General features: G+C 44.7%; 1 protein-coding gene across 3 annotated transcripts in view; it reads left to right on the plus strand.

Moving 5' to 3' along the window:
- ENTPD4 (ectonucleoside triphosphate diphosphohydrolase 4) overlaps positions 1–17,501 on the plus strand; it is a 79,559-nt gene extending 62,058 nt beyond the window's left edge. For all 3 annotated transcript variants that reach the window (XM_068274732.1, XM_068274731.1, XM_068274733.1), the window contains 5 exons: positions 6,881–7,047; positions 10,555–10,879; positions 13,104–13,189; positions 15,243–15,404; positions 16,432–17,501. In XM_068274732.1, coding sequence (XP_068130833.1) covers positions 6,881–7,047; positions 10,555–10,879; positions 13,104–13,189; positions 15,243–15,404; positions 16,432–16,660 — 969 coding nt within the window. In that variant the 3' untranslated portion in view covers positions 16,661–17,501. The remainder of the gene's footprint in view (positions 1–6,880; positions 7,048–10,554; positions 10,880–13,103; positions 13,190–15,242; positions 15,405–16,431) is intronic.
- The last annotated feature ends 685 nt before the right edge of the window (positions 17,502–18,186 follow it).

The raw sequence follows: 18,186 nt of genomic DNA on the forward strand, positions 1-18,186 counted from the left end.
ACTATTACATCACTATTTTGTGTACCATTGTTTATTATCAGATAAGCGCCAAAAGGATAAAAGTCAATAAAAAGTTTAAAAATCGGGGCCGGCCGAGGTGGATTTTCCTCCTCCAAATAGACACAACAAACTGTTGATAGAGTTCAACCAAATATTTATTCACATACTCCAGAAAGTGCAACGCGTTTCGCAGGCATATCCCACTTCCTCAGGCTATGAACGGAGCATAAAACTCATGCAGGTCTATTGCAAAGCACCTCTGTCTGTTTAAACGCTGTGTAACATTGTTTAATATTGTGATGTCTCCCCTATCTATTGTACAGCGCTGCATTATACATTAACACTCTAAAAATACAGTATAATCATAATCTAGTATGTGTACAGGAGCCACTCAACATCTTAAGATCTGACATACTGGCTCTTTATCAACATCCAAAGTCCACCCCACCCCTGAATGCACTGTTCTCGCACTCACCCGGTTCACCTGAAGCGGCTTTGTCATGTCCCGTGTGTCATCTCTCCTCCCAACTCCACAGAGACAGATGCGTTGCTAACCTCTTGGCTAGTAATGTCTTTACAGCACTCGGCACTGAACTTTCACCCAAGGGATCGAGCCCCGATCCCTGCGCGCAGCAGCCCTCGCACACATTTGTATAAATCTCCGGGGCAGAGTTATTTAGAAAATGGAGCAGAGCAGGGAAATGTTAAGCCCAGTGTGTGTCAGCAGAGAAGACAAGGCAGCTGCACCGCAATAATCTTATACAGCTCGGCCTGCATGCTGATACAGTATATTCATGCCCAGAGGATGCTGATACAGTATATCCCTGCACAGAGGATGCTGATACAGTATATTCATGCAGAGAGGATGCTGATACAGTATATTCATGCAGAGAGGATGCTGATACAGTATATTCATGCAGAGTGGATGCTGATACAGTATATTCATGCAGAGAGGATGCTGATGCAGTATATTCATGCACAGAGGTTGCTGATACAGTATATTCATGCACAGAGGATGCTGATACAGTATATTCATGCACAGAGGATGCTGATACAGTATATTCATGCACAGAGGATGCTGATACAGTATATTCATGCACAGAGGATGCTGATACAGTATATTCATGCACAGAGGATGCTGATACAGTATATTCATGCACAGAGGATGCTGATACAGTATATTCATGCACAGAGGATGCTGATACAGTATATTCATGCACAGAGGATGCTGATACAGTATATTCATGCACAGAGGATGCTGATACAGTATATTCATGCACAGAGGATGCTGATACAGTATATTCATGCACAGAGGATGCTGATGCTATATATTCATGCACAGAGGTTGCTGATACAGTATATTCATGCACAGAGGATGCTGATGCAGTATATTCATGCACAGAGGAGGCTGATACAGTATATTCATGCACAGAGGATGCTGATACAGTATATGCATGCACAGAGGAGGCTGGTGCAGTATATTCATGCACAGAGGAGGCTGATACAGTATATTCATGCGCAGAGGATGCTGATGCAGTATATTCATGCACAGAGGATGCTGATGCAGTATATTCATGCACAGAGGTTGCTGATACAGTATATTCATGCACAGAGAATGCTGATACAGTATATTCATGCAGAGAGGATGGTGATACAGTATATTCATGCACAGAGGATGCTGATGCAGTATATATATATGCACAGAGGATGCTGATGCAGTATATATATGCACAGAGGATGCTGATGCAGTATATTCATGCGCAGAGGATGCTGATACAGTATATGCATGCACAGAGGAGGCTGATGCAGTATATTCATGCACAGAGGAGGCTGATACAGTATATTCATGCGCAGAGGATGCTGATGCAGTATATTCATGCACAGAGGATGCTGATGCAGTATATTCATGCACAGAGGATGCTGATGCAGTATATTCATGCACAGAGGTTGCTGATACAGTATATTCATGCACAGAGAATGCTGATACAGTATATTCATGCAGAGAGGATGCTGATACAGTATATTCATGCACAGAGGATGCTGATGCAGTATATTCATGCACAGAGAATGCTGATACAGTACATGCATGCACAGAGGATGCTGATACAGTATATTCATGCAGAGAGGATGCTGATACAGTATATTCATGCACAGAGGATGCTGATGCAGTATATTCATGCACAGAGAATGCTGATACAGTATATTCATGCAGAGAGGATGCTGATACAGTATATTCATGCAGAGAGGATGCTGATACAGTATATTCATGCAGAGAGGATGCTGATGCAGTATATTCATGCACAGAGGATGCTGATACAGTATATTCATGCAGAGAGGATGCTGATACAGTATATTCATGCAGAGAGGATGCTGATACAGTATATTCATGCAGAGAGGATGCTGATACAGTATATTCATGCACAGAGGATGCTGATACAGTATATTCATGCACAGAGGAGGCTGATACAGTATATTCATGCACAGAGGATGCTGATGCAGTATATATATATATGCACAGAGGATGCTGATACATTATATTCATGCACAGAGGATGCTGATGCAGTATATTCATGCACAGAGGATGCTGATGCAGTATATTCATGCACAGAGGATGCTGATACAGTATATTCATGCACAGAGGATGCTGATACAGTATATTCATGCACAGAGGATGCTGATGCCGTATATTCATGCGCAGAGGATGCTGATGCAGTATATTCATGCACAGAGGTTGCTGATACAGTATATTCATGCACAGAGGATGCTGATGCAGTATATTCATGCACAGAGGATGCTGATGCAGTATATTCATACACAGAGGATGCTGATACAGTATATTCATGCACAGAGGAGGCTGATACAGTATATTCATGCACAGAGGATGCTGATGCAGTGTATATATATATATATATGCACAGAGGATGCTGATACATTATATTCATGCACAGAGGATGCTGATGCAGTATATTCATGCACAGAGGATGCTGATACAGTATATTCATGCAGAGAGGATGCTGATACAGTATATTCATGCAGAGAGGATGCTGATACAGTATATTCATGCACAGAGGATGCTGATGCAGTATATTCATGCACGGAGGATGTTGATACAGTATATTCATGCACAGAGGATGCTGACACAGTATATTCATGCACAGAGGATGCTGATGCAGTATATTCATGCACAGAGGTTGCTGATACAGTATATTCACGCACCGAGGATGCTGATACAGTATATTCACGCACCGAGGATGCTGATACAGTATATTCATGCACAGAGGATGTTTAAGTAGAAAACCAGCATAAAGCTGGCTAATGATCAGAAGTCGGGGAAAATTAAGGGCAATTTTTCCAGACTCTAGCTGTTTTTTGCTGAATGCATGGAATCACTTCCCAGATGCTGTCATTAAGTTCTTGGTTTTCTGACCAGTTATCTGTGGGATGAGCTTAAACTTTATCCTCCCGTTACTATAAGGAGGTTAAGCTTGATTTTATGTTTCTAGGAGATTTTCAACTTCAAGCGAGTTTAAAAGTTAAATGGCAATTTTTTTTTTTCTGAATAGGATGAAAAAGAATTAGCACACGCAAATATTTGCCCATTGAGCACATTTTAGACAGTGAGAATTGTAGAACACAAAGTGGGCAAGGCGAATGGGGGCTAGTCGGCAATGTAGGAAGGGTTAGAAACAATTGTTATTCAGGAAATGTCATTACTAAAAAAAAAAAAAAGTTAAAATATTAAAAAATTTTTAATATGTTTCTTTGAAAATACGTCATAATCATCTTAATGCCAAAGGATGCATATAGCAATATACTGGGTAAGAACAGCGTCAGTATAACAAAGTGCTTAAAAGTGCATACAGTAAATGAATCAATATCCAACATGGGGAGCGGTCTATCACCCTGCAATACACAGAACAGGAACTGAGGAGAAGTCTCTCCAACAGAAACGTAAACATACACTATGCCAAACCATGAAAACCACCTACGGTAAAGGACACTGAACAGGTGCTCCTTGTGTAGCCAAAATAGGGGTGATCCATTGTGGCCTGGATTTCACAAGATATGGCTATAGCTGCATATAGCCGTTTGTGCTACAGTAACAGTTCTGTGGTATCAGGCCAGGCAGGCTAGCCTTCACTCCGTACATGACCCTTGCACACCACTGACCTTATTTTCAGTTCACCGTTTATTTGTTGAACACTTTGTAGACAATACCCATTACATACTGAGAACAAGCCATGCCTTTTTGGAGATTCTCAGACCTGCTCATCTAGCCATCACATTTTGGTCCATGTCAAAAGCTACGTACACGCTCTGGAGTACAAGCTTTCCTGGGGCAGCTGAGAAAGATTGCCTCAGGTGAAAATCTAGCATGTGAATAGGAGTAATACCCCCCCCCCCCCCCCCAAACACACACACACACACACCGACTGGCAGAAACTGCTCCATCGTGCACTGTGCTTTGTTCCCAACTCCATATGCTTTGCTAGTCTCTAGGCTTGTCACCTGAGGGATCGGGTCTTGATCCCAGCATGCACCCTTTCTCATAGCTTTGTATGGGGCTAAAGTCACTCAGATGCCTATGCTTTCCCATTGTTTTTGCTTCCATCCCATCACTCTGAAGAATAGACCACTTTTGTCAGGTGCCTTTATGGCAAGATAAACCGTGTTATTCTCTTCGCCTGTCGGAGGGTTTTCTGTTTTGACTGATCAGTGTACACTTGGCAAAGGTTCTAACCTCTATTCTGACAGCAGGCTACTTAGAACTGTCCCGACAACAATTTTACTTGAGTTGGTTTCTTAATTCTGTCATTCCCTTCTAGATGCAGATGTAAGTTTCTAGAGCGATTTGCTTGTGTTGTGCTGAGATACAGCTCAGTGTTTCTGTGCTCTTTACATCCAAGGACAACAAAGAAAAACCTCTGTCAGATTACTGAAAAATGTGTTGAAAGCCAAAGAAGAACTTTGAATAGTAAAAGCAGAGTATTTCGTAATCTGTAAAGGAAAGCTTGTACAAGCCAGTAATTTGAAGTCATGCAAAGCTGGGAAGCTTCTTTGAATAAACAATTCCTTAACACACTGTTGTGCAGAGGACAAATTACATTTTAAACACTATATCCAAGAATGCAATCATATTCTCCTATCTCATGTCATAGTTTTAACATGAGTTGTTGTTTTCAGAAGCGAAAAGGTAATTTGCTTAAGTGAACTCCATGTGGAAAAGCTTCTGTAGTCCTATCTGTTCCTAATACAAAGCAGGCCATTTTCTGGTGATGGTTGATATATGGGAATATTACATGATTTTCTCTGAAGAGTCAAGTACAAATGCTATGCCAAACATTTCGTCTTTCTCATTTATTTCAGAAGATTCAATGTCTGAGAGCTGTGCCCGGACCTACAGGAATCCACATAATCCTAGATTGAGGCTGGTAGAGCCATTGGAAAAGAGCACTTACTGTATGTACTCGCGTATACGCCTAATTTTTCAGCACAAAAAAATTGCTGAAAAGTTACCCCCTCAGCTTATATGCGAGTCAGTGAAGCAGAACGGATGGTGGAGCAGGTTTTGTTACTGGCATTGGAGTGTAAGGATCGGGGACTAGTAATCCGGCTCTTGCCATCTGACTCCCTGCTGTTTCCGTTCCCCCTCCCCCCCATTCCCTGCAACATGATGTGCAGTGTGCATTGCTCAAGACTACCTGTGTCCCCCGGCATGTGGAGCAGAGCGTGCCAGCAACCTTTCAGCTGTGCAATGCTCGGGAATTCTTCCAGTGTGGCGTCTTGACACAGCTGTATCATCCTTGGGGCACATCTGGCTATGGGGAGGGGAGCTGACTTGTACTTGGGGCACATCTGGCTTCTGTGGAGGAGGCTATACTGGGGAGGGGGCTTGTACACGAGTCAATCACTTTTTCCTGTTTTCTTAGGGAAAATTGGGTACCTCGGCTTATATGAGAATATATACCGCATAGCTGTGGTCCAAAAGGCTGGATTGGGACCACTTTCAAGGATAGCAGCCCCCCAGCCTTCAGAATAGAAAGTTTGCTCTCCACCCAGATACAGGGAAAATTCTCTGTTTTGTTCGCTCTGCAAATACTTAATTACAAGACAATCTGATAGCATTGCCAAGGCAAACTAGTTTTCTATTAGTTTTGTTTTGGGATTTTTTTTTCAGGTTTTTTTTTTCTTTTTTACTGTTTAACCTGTTCTGTACCAGCTGTCTCTGGCCCCTTAAGGACCAGAGACTGCTGGGTACCGCAAAGCGGCGCAAACCGGTGCTTACTGACGAATCTCTCGCCAGATCCAATGCATTATTGGACCATTAGATCCAATGCAACTTTATGGGCCATGGATCTGCTGCCAGCAGCAGATCGACCTAGATCTTCCATTCTGTCAGATCAAATCCATCAAAATCGGCCACAAATCGATCAATAGATTTGAAAGGATAGATTTCTGATCGATTCTATAGAATCAATTGAATGATGGTCTAATTGACCAGTGTATGGGCCCCTTAAATCTGCCATAAAATCTCATAGTGTGGTCAAGTTCAAGTTGGTTTACCATAAATTCCCTAAAGGGATTACTATGGGTATGGACTGTTTGATTGGGTTCTACCCCTTCAGCACCTCCCCCTATCCAATCAGCATAGTCCTTCCTGTTTGAGTATTCTTGTGGCATCGCATGGCTTTTAAAGCATGAGAGACGTAAAATACATTTTATAAATGTACATCCAGTTGCTTTCTTTTTTTCTGAGGTCATTGGTGTGAGCTTGCTTTTACAGCTATATGTGTCCCCATCCTGCAGTGTCTGTGATCAATGTGTTTGCTGTGTCCTCACTGCTGTGTCACAACTGTCCCACTTTTCTATCTGTCTGCAGGAAGAGGTGGCTAAGAACCTGCTGGCAGAGTTCAACCTGGGCTGTGATGCCCATGAGACGCAGCATGTGTATCGCGTGTATGTAGCCACTTTCTTGGGTTTCGGAGGCAATGCTGCTCGACAGAGATACGAGAGTCACATCTTCACCAACACCATGGAAAAAAACAGGTCAGGAATACATGACAAACATGTGTGTTCTCTGACTTAGTGACCACTGTAATGAAAAACTGTATGATTCAAAATACATATGCACATTGTATAGCTGTCACTTCCAGCAGGTATGAAAGTGATCCTGATGGGGGAAAAAGTGCCCTAAATGGGTAGTCCACTTAATAGAGGGTAGCCTCTGAGCTTCCCCCAATGTGTCATTTCAGCACTGAATCCCCCCCAAAAAACCTTAACAAGGGCATGTCGACAGCCAGGGCCAGATTTAGGCCAAGGCCACCTAGGCCATGGCCTAGGGGGGCTCACAGGAGTATGGACACCAAAGCAGCAGGCTGGACTTACGCAGCATTTGCAAACTTGCAAATGCTGCAATGCAGTGAGATCAGGTGAGTGCCTGTCCACGGTACTCTGCTGCCAGCGGCCAGTGCAGTGACCACCTTGCTCTCTGTGCACGTGTGCATTGTGGCGGGTGGGTGGCATGGACTTGGGCAGCATTTGTGACAGAGGGGAAGAGAAAGCTTTAGCGCTGGAGACAAGTGGAGAAATGAGTGACACTGATGGCTGCTGCAGTGTGAAGGTGAGCTGGCTACCTATACTGAAAGGGGGGAAGTGGGAAAAGGATGGATTAAGGGAGTCATTTGGCTACCTATACTGGAGGAAAAGGGGGAGGGGTCAACTCGCTACCTATAAGGGGGGGCGGCTGGTGACAGCGGCCTTGGGCGGTAAAGAGTACAAATCCGGCTCTGTCGACAGCTCACATATCTGCAGTTGCACAGACCCTATCGGGCTCTGCTATTTTCACCAAAACACAAGTGGGTGCATGCTACTGTAAAGTACGCCCTCATGCCGTTATCTTTGGGGCCTGGCAGAGGAGCCCGGGAGTAGCTTCTGGATGATCCAGAGGCTTCCCTGTCCCAGGGTAAGTATCCCATTTTCTGCATTTTCAAGCTGACAAGTTCACTTTAATAGTTTGCTAGCTCTGTCTTTCTGACAGATTGTCTGGTACATTTCCTCATGGGGAATTCAAAGTTTACTTTTCATAAACTAGCAAATGTATGCCACTTGAGCATTGCAAACACAAACAGGAACCGAGATCCGGCATTATGCAATTTAATATTGGTGGGTCAGACAGCATACAGCAAAGCATTGAAGCCAAAATTCAGCATTGAAATCAAGCGAATGCAGTTAATAGTCACTTATCTTTGTGTGCAGAATAATTCTACATGCCAACTCACTACCCATACAATTATATGGGGCTGTTTGCACTTGTGTTGTAACGGATTGCGTTTTTTTTACTTGTCGCATACAGGCTGTGAATTAAAGTCTATGGCCAGTCTCCGTTGCGGTTCATGCTTATAATGCATGCGTTATGCAACGCAACACACAACAGTGTAAATCCAGCCTTTGGGCATGCACAGAAGGCCATCCGGGAACATCCCTTCTATAGGGGTGTTGTAACATTCTAGTGGCATAGACCAAGGGAAAGGTGTGAGCCAGTGACAGCATAAGCAGTCTTCCTCCAATTCTACAGCCTTGGAATGAGATTTAAAAAGATATAGCTGGATATATGTAAAATTGAACCCCATGTTCAGTTGCATGTCTCTCTCTGTGTATGTTAGTTGCAGCCACTAAATGCACACACAGCAAGCCACCCAGGAACATTGGAGAGTCCTTGCTGAATAAAAGGGTGCTGTCTCCAGCTAGGATTTCAAAGCCTGGCACCCTATGTCAAAGGTAGTTTCTTTAACCAGTACTCCCACTATCCAACCATTACTCCTGTCCAGTACAGACAGGGGTGGTGTTAGTCTGTTGGTTGGTGAACAGTGAGGGTGGAACTAGGGGAGTGAACTGTGGGGAAGGTTTGAGTCAGTGACATCATAAGCAGTCGTCCTCTAGGTCCACAGTACAGAAAGAGCTTTAATAACATGTATAGGGATGTTCATATGGCACAGTCCAACTGCCAGAATAGTGAGCTCTCACAAGTAGGCAAGACTGGGTGCCATTTTTGTATAGATCCTTGCAGGAAGGGCTTTGAAAAGCATAATGGAAACCTGCATAGGCAAATGGACTAGTTCAAAACCCGTTGATAAGAGGCTCAGAGCTGCCACAATATTAAAACTGACAATACAGGAAGGCTACAGTGAAAAAAGTAATTCATACAAACCATAAGAAAAGTGCACTACAACCATAGCAGGTATTCTCCGCATAGGACAGGTTCCAAACCACATTCTACTGCACTGAATGGAGTCCATGGCATTGCTCACAGCTCTGACAGTACGGTTATCAGTATATAGGGACAGAGAAAAGGTGGGCCTGGTACAGCTGAGTAAGAGTACTGACCTTTATTGAATCAGACTTTCATCAAACAAAAGTTGGCTGTAAATAAAGTGCTGTGGCTGCTAGGCACAGACTGTACCAGGCACCTACAGCAACTTATCTACCGTCTCTGTTCCTTTCCCGAAATGTGGGGGAAACAAAGGTCAGTACTGTTACTCAGCATATGGCACAGGCACACTTCTTTCCCTATCAAAGGGCATGTTTGTAAGATGGTGATGGTAGTAATGCATTTCACAAGGGATTGATGTGACATGTTGTGGAAGATATTCTGGTGAAGAGGAGAACGCCTGAAGGGGATGCATTATGGGAAACATACAGAGAATTGGAATTCTGCGCTCAGGTGTCTTAAATGAGTGTGCTGAGATGGTTCATACTTGGCTATTCATACTGGTTTGCATAATTAATTTGTAAATATAAACAAGCGTTTAATAGAGGTAACTCTATTAAACATTTTTTTAAATAGTTGATCCTGATTTAAATTCCTATGGTCACGTTCACAGTGGCAATTGCATTGTATTTCCTGTGACAGGAGGAACGCAATGTATCGGGCAGTGGCACCGCACGTTGCGTCAGGTTCAGTGAAGCATACAGTCAATAGTATGCTTCACCATCATTGTTAACTTGCACGTTTAGCAGTAACAGCATGCCGCGCGTTATCATACCACAACCCATTATGCTGCAACGCACCCGCCGCACTTTGAATGTCGCATAGGTGGTGTATTGCAGTGCGGTGAGCCACTTAAATGTAGCCGTTACACTGCAGCTCACCGCTGCGTATGTGGCCTTATACATTATACCTTTATTAGGTTTGGAGAAAGCTGGTGATTGACTACTTGCCCTTATATAAATGTTAGCTTTATTTCAGTAACCTGAAGAAACCTGAAGTGAGTAGATTATGAGGGCTGACATATTTTATTTAATTATGAACAATACCAGTTGCCTGGCAGCCCTGCCTCATGTTTAGCCATAGACCCTGAACAAGCATGCAGATCAGGTTTCTGATTGAAGTCTGACTAGATTAGCTGCATGCAGGGTTTAGGTGTGTGATTCAGACACTACTGATGCCAAAATGGCCCGTAGGACAGCCAGACATCTGGTTTTGTTTAAAAGGAATCCCTCCCCCCTGAAGTGAATTTTTAGGTAAGTGACACCTTTTTTATGTCTTGTTTCCAGGCTTCTAGGGAGGAAGTTGGGGCTGTCTGCAGACATGCCATACCTGGACCCATGCCTTCCCTTGGACATCCCAGATGAAATACAGCAGGGGGGACAATCAATATTTGTACGTGGAACAGGGGACTTTCAACTCTGCCGCAGGATCATCCAGCCTTTAATGAATTTATCCAATGAGACACAGACCACATTAAATGGTGTCTACCAGCCCCCTCTGCCATACCACAACAGTGAGTTCTACGGCTTCTCCGAGTTCTACTACTGCACGGAAGATGTCCTGCGTATGGGCGGAGACTTCAACTCCGTGCGCTTCCTGAGGGCAGCACAGGTACAGTATTGTCATTGGCCAGTAACAGTCATAGCAGTTAAAGCGATACTCTAAATTTGCGCAAATACATATACTGTATGTGAATTGTACCTTCCCAAAAGGTTTATAAATCGGTCTAGCCAGTATTGAGATTCATACACCCCTGCTACACTCTACAGCCAGATGACACACCCACTTAAAATATCTTGACTGGACTATTGTAATATACTGCTTTGTGGACTACCAACTAGCAGACTGGTACCGCTCCATTCTGTACTGAATGCGACTGCTTGGCTGATGAATATCTTTCTTCCCGCTCTTCCTCTGTCAAGCTCTTCACTGGCTGCCAATTAACCAGAGGCTCCAGTTCAAACTCTTAATGCAATCTCAGATCTGCACATAACCTTCTTTTGTCCTCTTCTACAATCACCTCCTCATATATACAAGACTTTGCACATGCTTCACCCCTCCTCTGGAATGCTCTTCCACAACACATCCGTCACTCTCCATTCTTTGAAATCCTTAAACGCTCCCTCGAAATCCACTTTTTCTAACAAGCATACACTCTACCGTTGGCCATTTTAATTTGGCCTCTGGCCAAATTGCCCTCCTACTAGATACCCTAAAAATACACTGCTTCTAGGTATGCATATTGTATACTACCTCACCTCTTATCGAAGCCCCCCTATTCCTTTAGATTGTAAGCTTAAGGCAGGGCTCCCTCGCCCCTTTTTTTGTCTTGGAATTTTTTATATATTAATCATGTTACTTTTGTCACTGTAATTACCAATTATGTATTTTGCATATTGGTGTATATAATTGTCTGTATTAAGATGTACCCCAAGGTTTTTTTCTTATTTTGTACAGCACCATGGAATATGTTGGTGCTTTATAAATCAATAATAATATTAAAGAAACCCATGTTCACAGAAACGTGAAACCTACAGCTAGGAAGTAGCAACTGGCTCTGGCTGTGCAGTGTAGCAAAGGTGTCTGAATGGTACCATATTTTTCGGACTATAAGACGCACTTTTTCTCCCTCAAAAGTTTGGCGAAAATGTCCTTGCATCTTATAGTCCAAATACAGGGAGTCCCCAACTTACGATCGCCCGTCGATAGAAACTTCCAACCCGCCGCGATTTTGGGGACTTCCTGTACTGTCCCTGGTGTCCTGCTGCAGTGTTCCTGTGTAGAGCCGCGGGTTTCACTCACCTGACCTGATGCCTGCGTTGATCAGCTGCCTAGCCTCCTCTGTGTTCCTGGCGTCCGTCTCCGATATCTTCCTGCAGTCTTCCGCTCCCCCCGTAAGGTTATTAAGCTGCGGCAACTGCTCCGGGCATCACTCACCACGTGCTTGCAGACCGCGAGATCAGCCGCCTAGTATCTGTACTTGCTGGTCGCGTCATTACAGGCGCAACCAGCACTAGAGGAAAGAAGCGGCTGATTTTGCGGTCTGCAAGCATGTGGTGGGTGATGCCCGGAGCCGTTGCCGCAGCTTAATTACCTTACGGGGGAGCAGAAGACTGCAGAAAGATATCGGAGATGGACGCCAGGAACACGAAGGACGCCAGGACAGCAGCTGCTCGCCGCAGGCATCAGGTCAGGTGAGTTAAATCCGGGGGAGAAGACAGGAGGAGTGCATGGGGGACAGGAGGACACGGGGCAGAAGGACACACATGGGCACAGGAGGAAGACATGAGGGCACAGGAGGAGGACACAAGGGGGGGGGGGGGGGCAGGAGGAGGCCACAAGAGGGGATAGGAGGAGGACACAATGTGGCACAGGAAGATACATGGGGACACTGAGGATGACACAAGGGGGTACAGGAAAAGGACACAAGGGGGGACAGGAGGAAGCCACAAAGGGGGATGGGAAGAGGTCACAAAGGGAAACAGGATGAGCCACAGAGCCACCAGGACACCAGGACACCAGGAGCCACAAAGGGGAACAGGAGGAGGACACAAAGGGGGACGGGAGAAGGACAGCATAATTGGGGGGGAAACATCTACAAGACTCCCCTGAACCATAGACGCACCAGGTTTAGTATATTTATTTTGCCCTCTAAACCTGGGTCTTAATTTATAGTCCGGAGCGTCTTATAGTCCGAAAAATACGGTAATACTGGAAAGACAGACAAAATGATCCATATAAAAGTTCAGCTAAATGTATTTCATCTGTATTTGGTTTTGGGTTATGAGCGCATCTTAAGTTTTCTTTTTGTAACCCATCTTCTGTTTTCTATCAGGATTATTGTGCCACTAAGTGGACTGTTTTACAGGAGAGGTTTGATCGTGGTCTTTATGCATCACATGCTGACCTGCACAGGCTTAAGTAAGTAAAGAAAGCCACTTGGTAGTAAACCCTAGTAGGACTTACTCACAACATCACACACAGGATAGTCAGAATTCCCATTGCAGGAACACACACAATGCCTCATAATGATTTCAGCAAGTAGCCCATTCTCCAGATTGTGCCGAAATATGCATTTCCTGGTCAGGATTCCCTTCATATTCCAGCCTGATGCCACTACTGTGTTATCAGTAGTTGCTCTACTTCCTCTTACCTCTATTGGAAACTACCGTATTTTTTGGAATATAAGACGCACTTTTTCTTCCCCAAAAATGAGGGGGAAAAGTGGGTGCGTCTTATATTCCAAAGATGCAGTAAATGTGGCTCTGGAATATACTTACCGGCTCCTGTTGCCGCGATCCTCTCCTCTTCGTCTGGCGCTCTTCATCCCAGGACGTCTTGTCATTCATTGTGAACGTCTTCAGAGCCCCAGCTGCCCGCGCGCCTCTTCACTGCAGTCTTCATATAGACTGCAGCCTTTCGATATACATGTGCTGCCGCCGCCATCCTTCCTAGTTACGGCGTCCTCCCCCGATGTCCTTCCTAGTTACGGCGTCCTCCCCCGATGTCCTCCCTAGTTACAGCGTCCTCCCTAGTTACAGCGTCCTCCCCTGACGTCCTTCCTAGTTACAGTGCCTCTGACGTCACGCGCACATGTGCGTCGCAGATCAACCAGCAGAGGGCACTGTAACTAGGGAGGACGTCGGGGAAGGACGCTGTAACTATCGAGGACGTCGGGGAAGGACGCTGTAACTAGGGAGGACGTCGGGTGAGGACGCCGTAACTAGGAAAGATGGCGGCGGCAGCACATGTATATCGCAAGGCTGCAGTCTATGCTAAGACTGCGGCGAAGAGGACCGCGGGCAGCTGGGGCTCTGAAGACGTTCACAATACATGACAAGACGTCCTGGGATGAAGAGAGGAGACTGCAGCTGAAGAGGAGTGCCGCAGCTTGGACCCTGAAGACCTGCATCCTGAATGACGGGCGCCCTCTGATGAAGAAAGCCAGATGGGGGAGGAGAGGATCGTGGCGACAGGATCAGGTGAGATGTTTCATCAGGGTTTAGCTAGTGTAGTGTATTTGGTGGTGGCAGAAGGGGTTGGTGTAGTGTAGTGTAGTGTAGTAGGTGGTTACAGCAGCAGGGGTTAGTTAGTGAAGTGTAGTGTAGTGGGGGCAGCAGGGGTAAGTGAAGTGTGGTGTGGTATAGATGGGCAGTGTAGCTTAGGCCAGTGTGGTGTAGATGGGCAGTGTAGTTTAGGGAGAAAGGGTCCATAAGACGCCCCCTGCACCATAGACGCACCTAGGATTAGTTTTTTTTTTTCTTTGATTTTTGCCCCCTAAACCTAGGTGCGTCTTATATGCCGGAGCGTCTTATATTCCGAAAAATACGGTAAATGTAAAAAAAGTCCATACCCATGATGCAATTTAAAAAAAAAAAATTTTTTTTTTGCAGCATCGTTTAACAAAGCCTTGTTAAAAGGTGTTACACAACACGGCCAACCGCGACCATTGCTCGTCTTAAAACAACTGTCACGGCAGATCCAGTCCGATCGCCATAGACGTCTGCTCAAAAGTACCGCAAACCGTGTCGCACCTATCCTGTGCCGCCGTTTGCACCCACTTTAGAAGATGGATCAGGGAACGGGCATTCATGGGGTAGCTGGAAATTCCCCGATCCATCTTATGCAGTCTTCATGTGGGTTCCTACAGTAGCTAAAGGCTTAGTTATAACTCCAGAGATTTACCATTTCATTTAGAAGATTAAAAATTATACTTAAAAGTTTTTTTCTTTTAATCATCTGTGACACAATAGATTATGGAGGTGGGTGGTAGGTCAGCTGAGAGTAGATTGCACTGTACTGTCGTTGCCTCTCCGTGAGGTAAAGTACAGAGCTGTCCATACTGCTTGTATTTGTGCTGTGTTCGTTTTAAAGGGCAATTTTCACAAAAATGCCACGTTTGCAGTAGGTTTGCTCCAGTTTTCCATGCACTAGTTTTAATAAATCTCCCCCCTTTGTCTCCTCTCACTTACAGGTACCAATGTTTTAAGTCTGCCTGGATGTATGAGGTCTTCCACACTGGCTTCTCTTTTCCTGGCAATTACAGTAATCTGAAGACTGTGCTGCAAGTCTATGACAAGGAGGTGCAGTGGACGCTAGGAGCCATCTTGTACAGAACAAGATTTTTGCCTCTGAGGTAAATATGTACACATATACATACATGCACACTTACTTTCAAAGGACAACTGAAGTGAGAGGAATATGGAGGCTGCCATATTTATTTTCATTTGAACAATACCAGTTGCCTGGCAGCCTTGCTGATCTGTTGGGCTACAGTAGTTTCTGAGTCACACCAGAAACAAGCATGCGGCTAATCTTCTCATATTTGACAATAATGTCAGAAACACCTGATCTGCTGTATGCTTGTTCAGGGTCTGTGGCTAAAAGTATTACAGACACAGGATCAGGAGGACAGCCCGGCAACTGGTATTGCTTAAAAGGAAATAAATATGGCAGCCTCCATATCCCTCTCACTTCAGTTGTCCTTTAAGAATAGTGGGAGGCTTAAAGTGTGAAATGATTTTAGATATATAGTACCTAGCACACTGACACATTTTGTGCCCTACTAGTGTATTAATGAATGAAGTGAAAATGACATAATAAAATTGCTTATTTTTTACGATATTCATTTATACACTATTTAGTCAGTGTTTGCTCATTCTAAAAACTTTCTACTCAAATCTTACTTACAAATCTAAAAATCTTACTTCTGCCTCTCCTCTCTCCTTCTCATCGCCATTCGGGCCTTCCACATTAGAGAACCTGCAGATGAAGCCATCCCACCCACATCTACAGGTTTCTGATGGGGCCTAATTGAGTGGAATGCCAGACAGCTCCCCCCCCTTCCCCTTTGTATAGACAAGGAGAGATGGTTATGTGATGGTGGCCATCTAAACTAAGGCCCTGAGCCCACTAACGCAGTTGTGTCCGCTTTTCAGTTACACATCAGTGTTAGAGATGCTGAAAAGCAGACAGAAGCGACACAACTGCGTTAGTGGGCTCAAGCCCTAACCAATCAGATTATATCTTATCAGGTAGACACTCGCACTACAGAATTGCTGACAATTTTTGCTGATGTCTGAAATGATCTGTTGTCTTTTTGCCTCTCTCATCAATTGACATGTAATGTTTGTGCTTTTCCATGTGTCCTCTCTTGCCTACAGGGACATTCAGCAAGACCACTTCCGCGGCAGCCATCCGCACTGGCGTGGGGCATCTTTTGTGTACAACCACTACCTGTTTTTGGTGTGTTTCATGGTGGTCCTGCTATCTATCATGCTGTACCTCCTAAGACTGAGACGCATCCACCGGCGCATGCAGCGAAACACCTCCTCCTCTGCACTTTGGGTTGAACAGGGGCTGCAGCCATCCGGACTTCCCGGCCCCCTGTGAGGAACTAACAGCAATATATTGCACATCCACCCCTCCCTGCCTGTTGGAAAGGGTTTATCTGCCTGTGATGCTTGAGGAATCTTGCATTTACTGCCCAGTGGCTCCCTCTGCTGGAGAGACATAAACATTCATAAAGGCTGCAATGTGGAGGGCTGCCTTGGGTCTTGAGTGACCTTTCATGGAAGGAAACAGATCAAAGCCATGTTATTTTTCTCAGGGTCCTCATCCTGTCAGTAAAAAGTGGGGTGCAAGGTGTGTGGTCCATGTGTCATACCATATATGGACGGGGGGCACAGATTTTACATTAAACTCTCCCACAGTTAGGAGGTGCCAACCTTGCACTCTCCATAGTGGCAAAAGGCTTTCTGTTTTACACAGCTCTGTGAAGTGTAAGTTGAAGTCTTGTTTTAAAAATGATGCCAGTAATGTAAGCAGATTTCCGTTTATGATAGGAAGGTGCATGAGCATTCTTTTTTTTTTTTTTTTTTTTTTTTTTTTTTTTTTTTACTGAGATGCTAACTTGTGTCTCCCTCCAGCACACAGAGGCTTGTCATTTTGAAGGCTGAATTAATAGTCTGCTGTAAAATGGGATCTCTACTGTAAATGGAAGTCACTCATTTGACTGTGACATATCTTTGTAGCCTGACAAAGGGCTCACCGCTCCTTTACTGGGAACAGTAATCACAGATCCGCCTGCAGCTCCACCTGTTGGCGAAAAATAAAAATGCAGTGTAAAAGAGTGCTGTAAAGCTCAGTGTTTCTCAAATCTATCCTTGTGACTCCCCAGCAGTGCATGTTTTGCAGGCAACCTCACCTATGCACAACTGGGGTAATTAGTGTGTCAGCATGTGCATAAGGGAGGTTGCCTGCAAAACATCCACCATTGGGGAGTCACAAGGACAGGTGTGAGAAACCCTGGCATAGCCTGTTTGGCTGTACTTTAGTTTGCGCATCAGTGTAAATTTTAATAGAAGAATGGTGAGGGTGGCGGGTAGACAAACAGGCGCAAGGTTGCCTGGTAGACTGTAAAGTGCCTTTGGACTTATCACGTCAGAGCGTGTGAGCCATAGGCAGCCAATTCCAAGCAAGTGCAACCTGTCCTTTTGATAGGAAGCAACAGCATGAGGAAAGTAACTAAGGTTTCACCTTCAAGCTAAGTTAGCGGTTATCATTTTTTTTAGCTCTCAAAATTGCTTCCTGCTGTGTTTCATGCCCTGGTCACTGCGTATTTTTTTAGTGAATTTGTTGGGCTGATTGTTGGTTCACCGTGTGTGTGTGTGTGAATGACATGTCCTCTTCTCACTTCCGTTCTGCCTGTGTCCCCTGCTGTCATTTGATCTGAATCTCCCTCATGCTGTTTAGTGGCAATGATGCACGGTTTGTGACTTATAGAGGTAATTGCTGCTATCTGTGTATCCTTCAGCACACTCCAGAAGTGCAGGGGTTCTGTGGAGGTTACATGTATATGAATGCAAATGTATTCTGCAGACACCTGCTGCTCCCAGGGACTTCTTTCTCTCTCTCTC

Source organism: Hyperolius riggenbachi, chromosome 3, assembly GCF_040937935.1.
Source record: "Hyperolius riggenbachi isolate aHypRig1 chromosome 3, aHypRig1.pri, whole genome shotgun sequence".
In the NCBI taxonomy this organism is placed as follows: Eukaryota; Metazoa; Chordata; class Amphibia; order Anura; family Hyperoliidae; genus Hyperolius; species Hyperolius riggenbachi.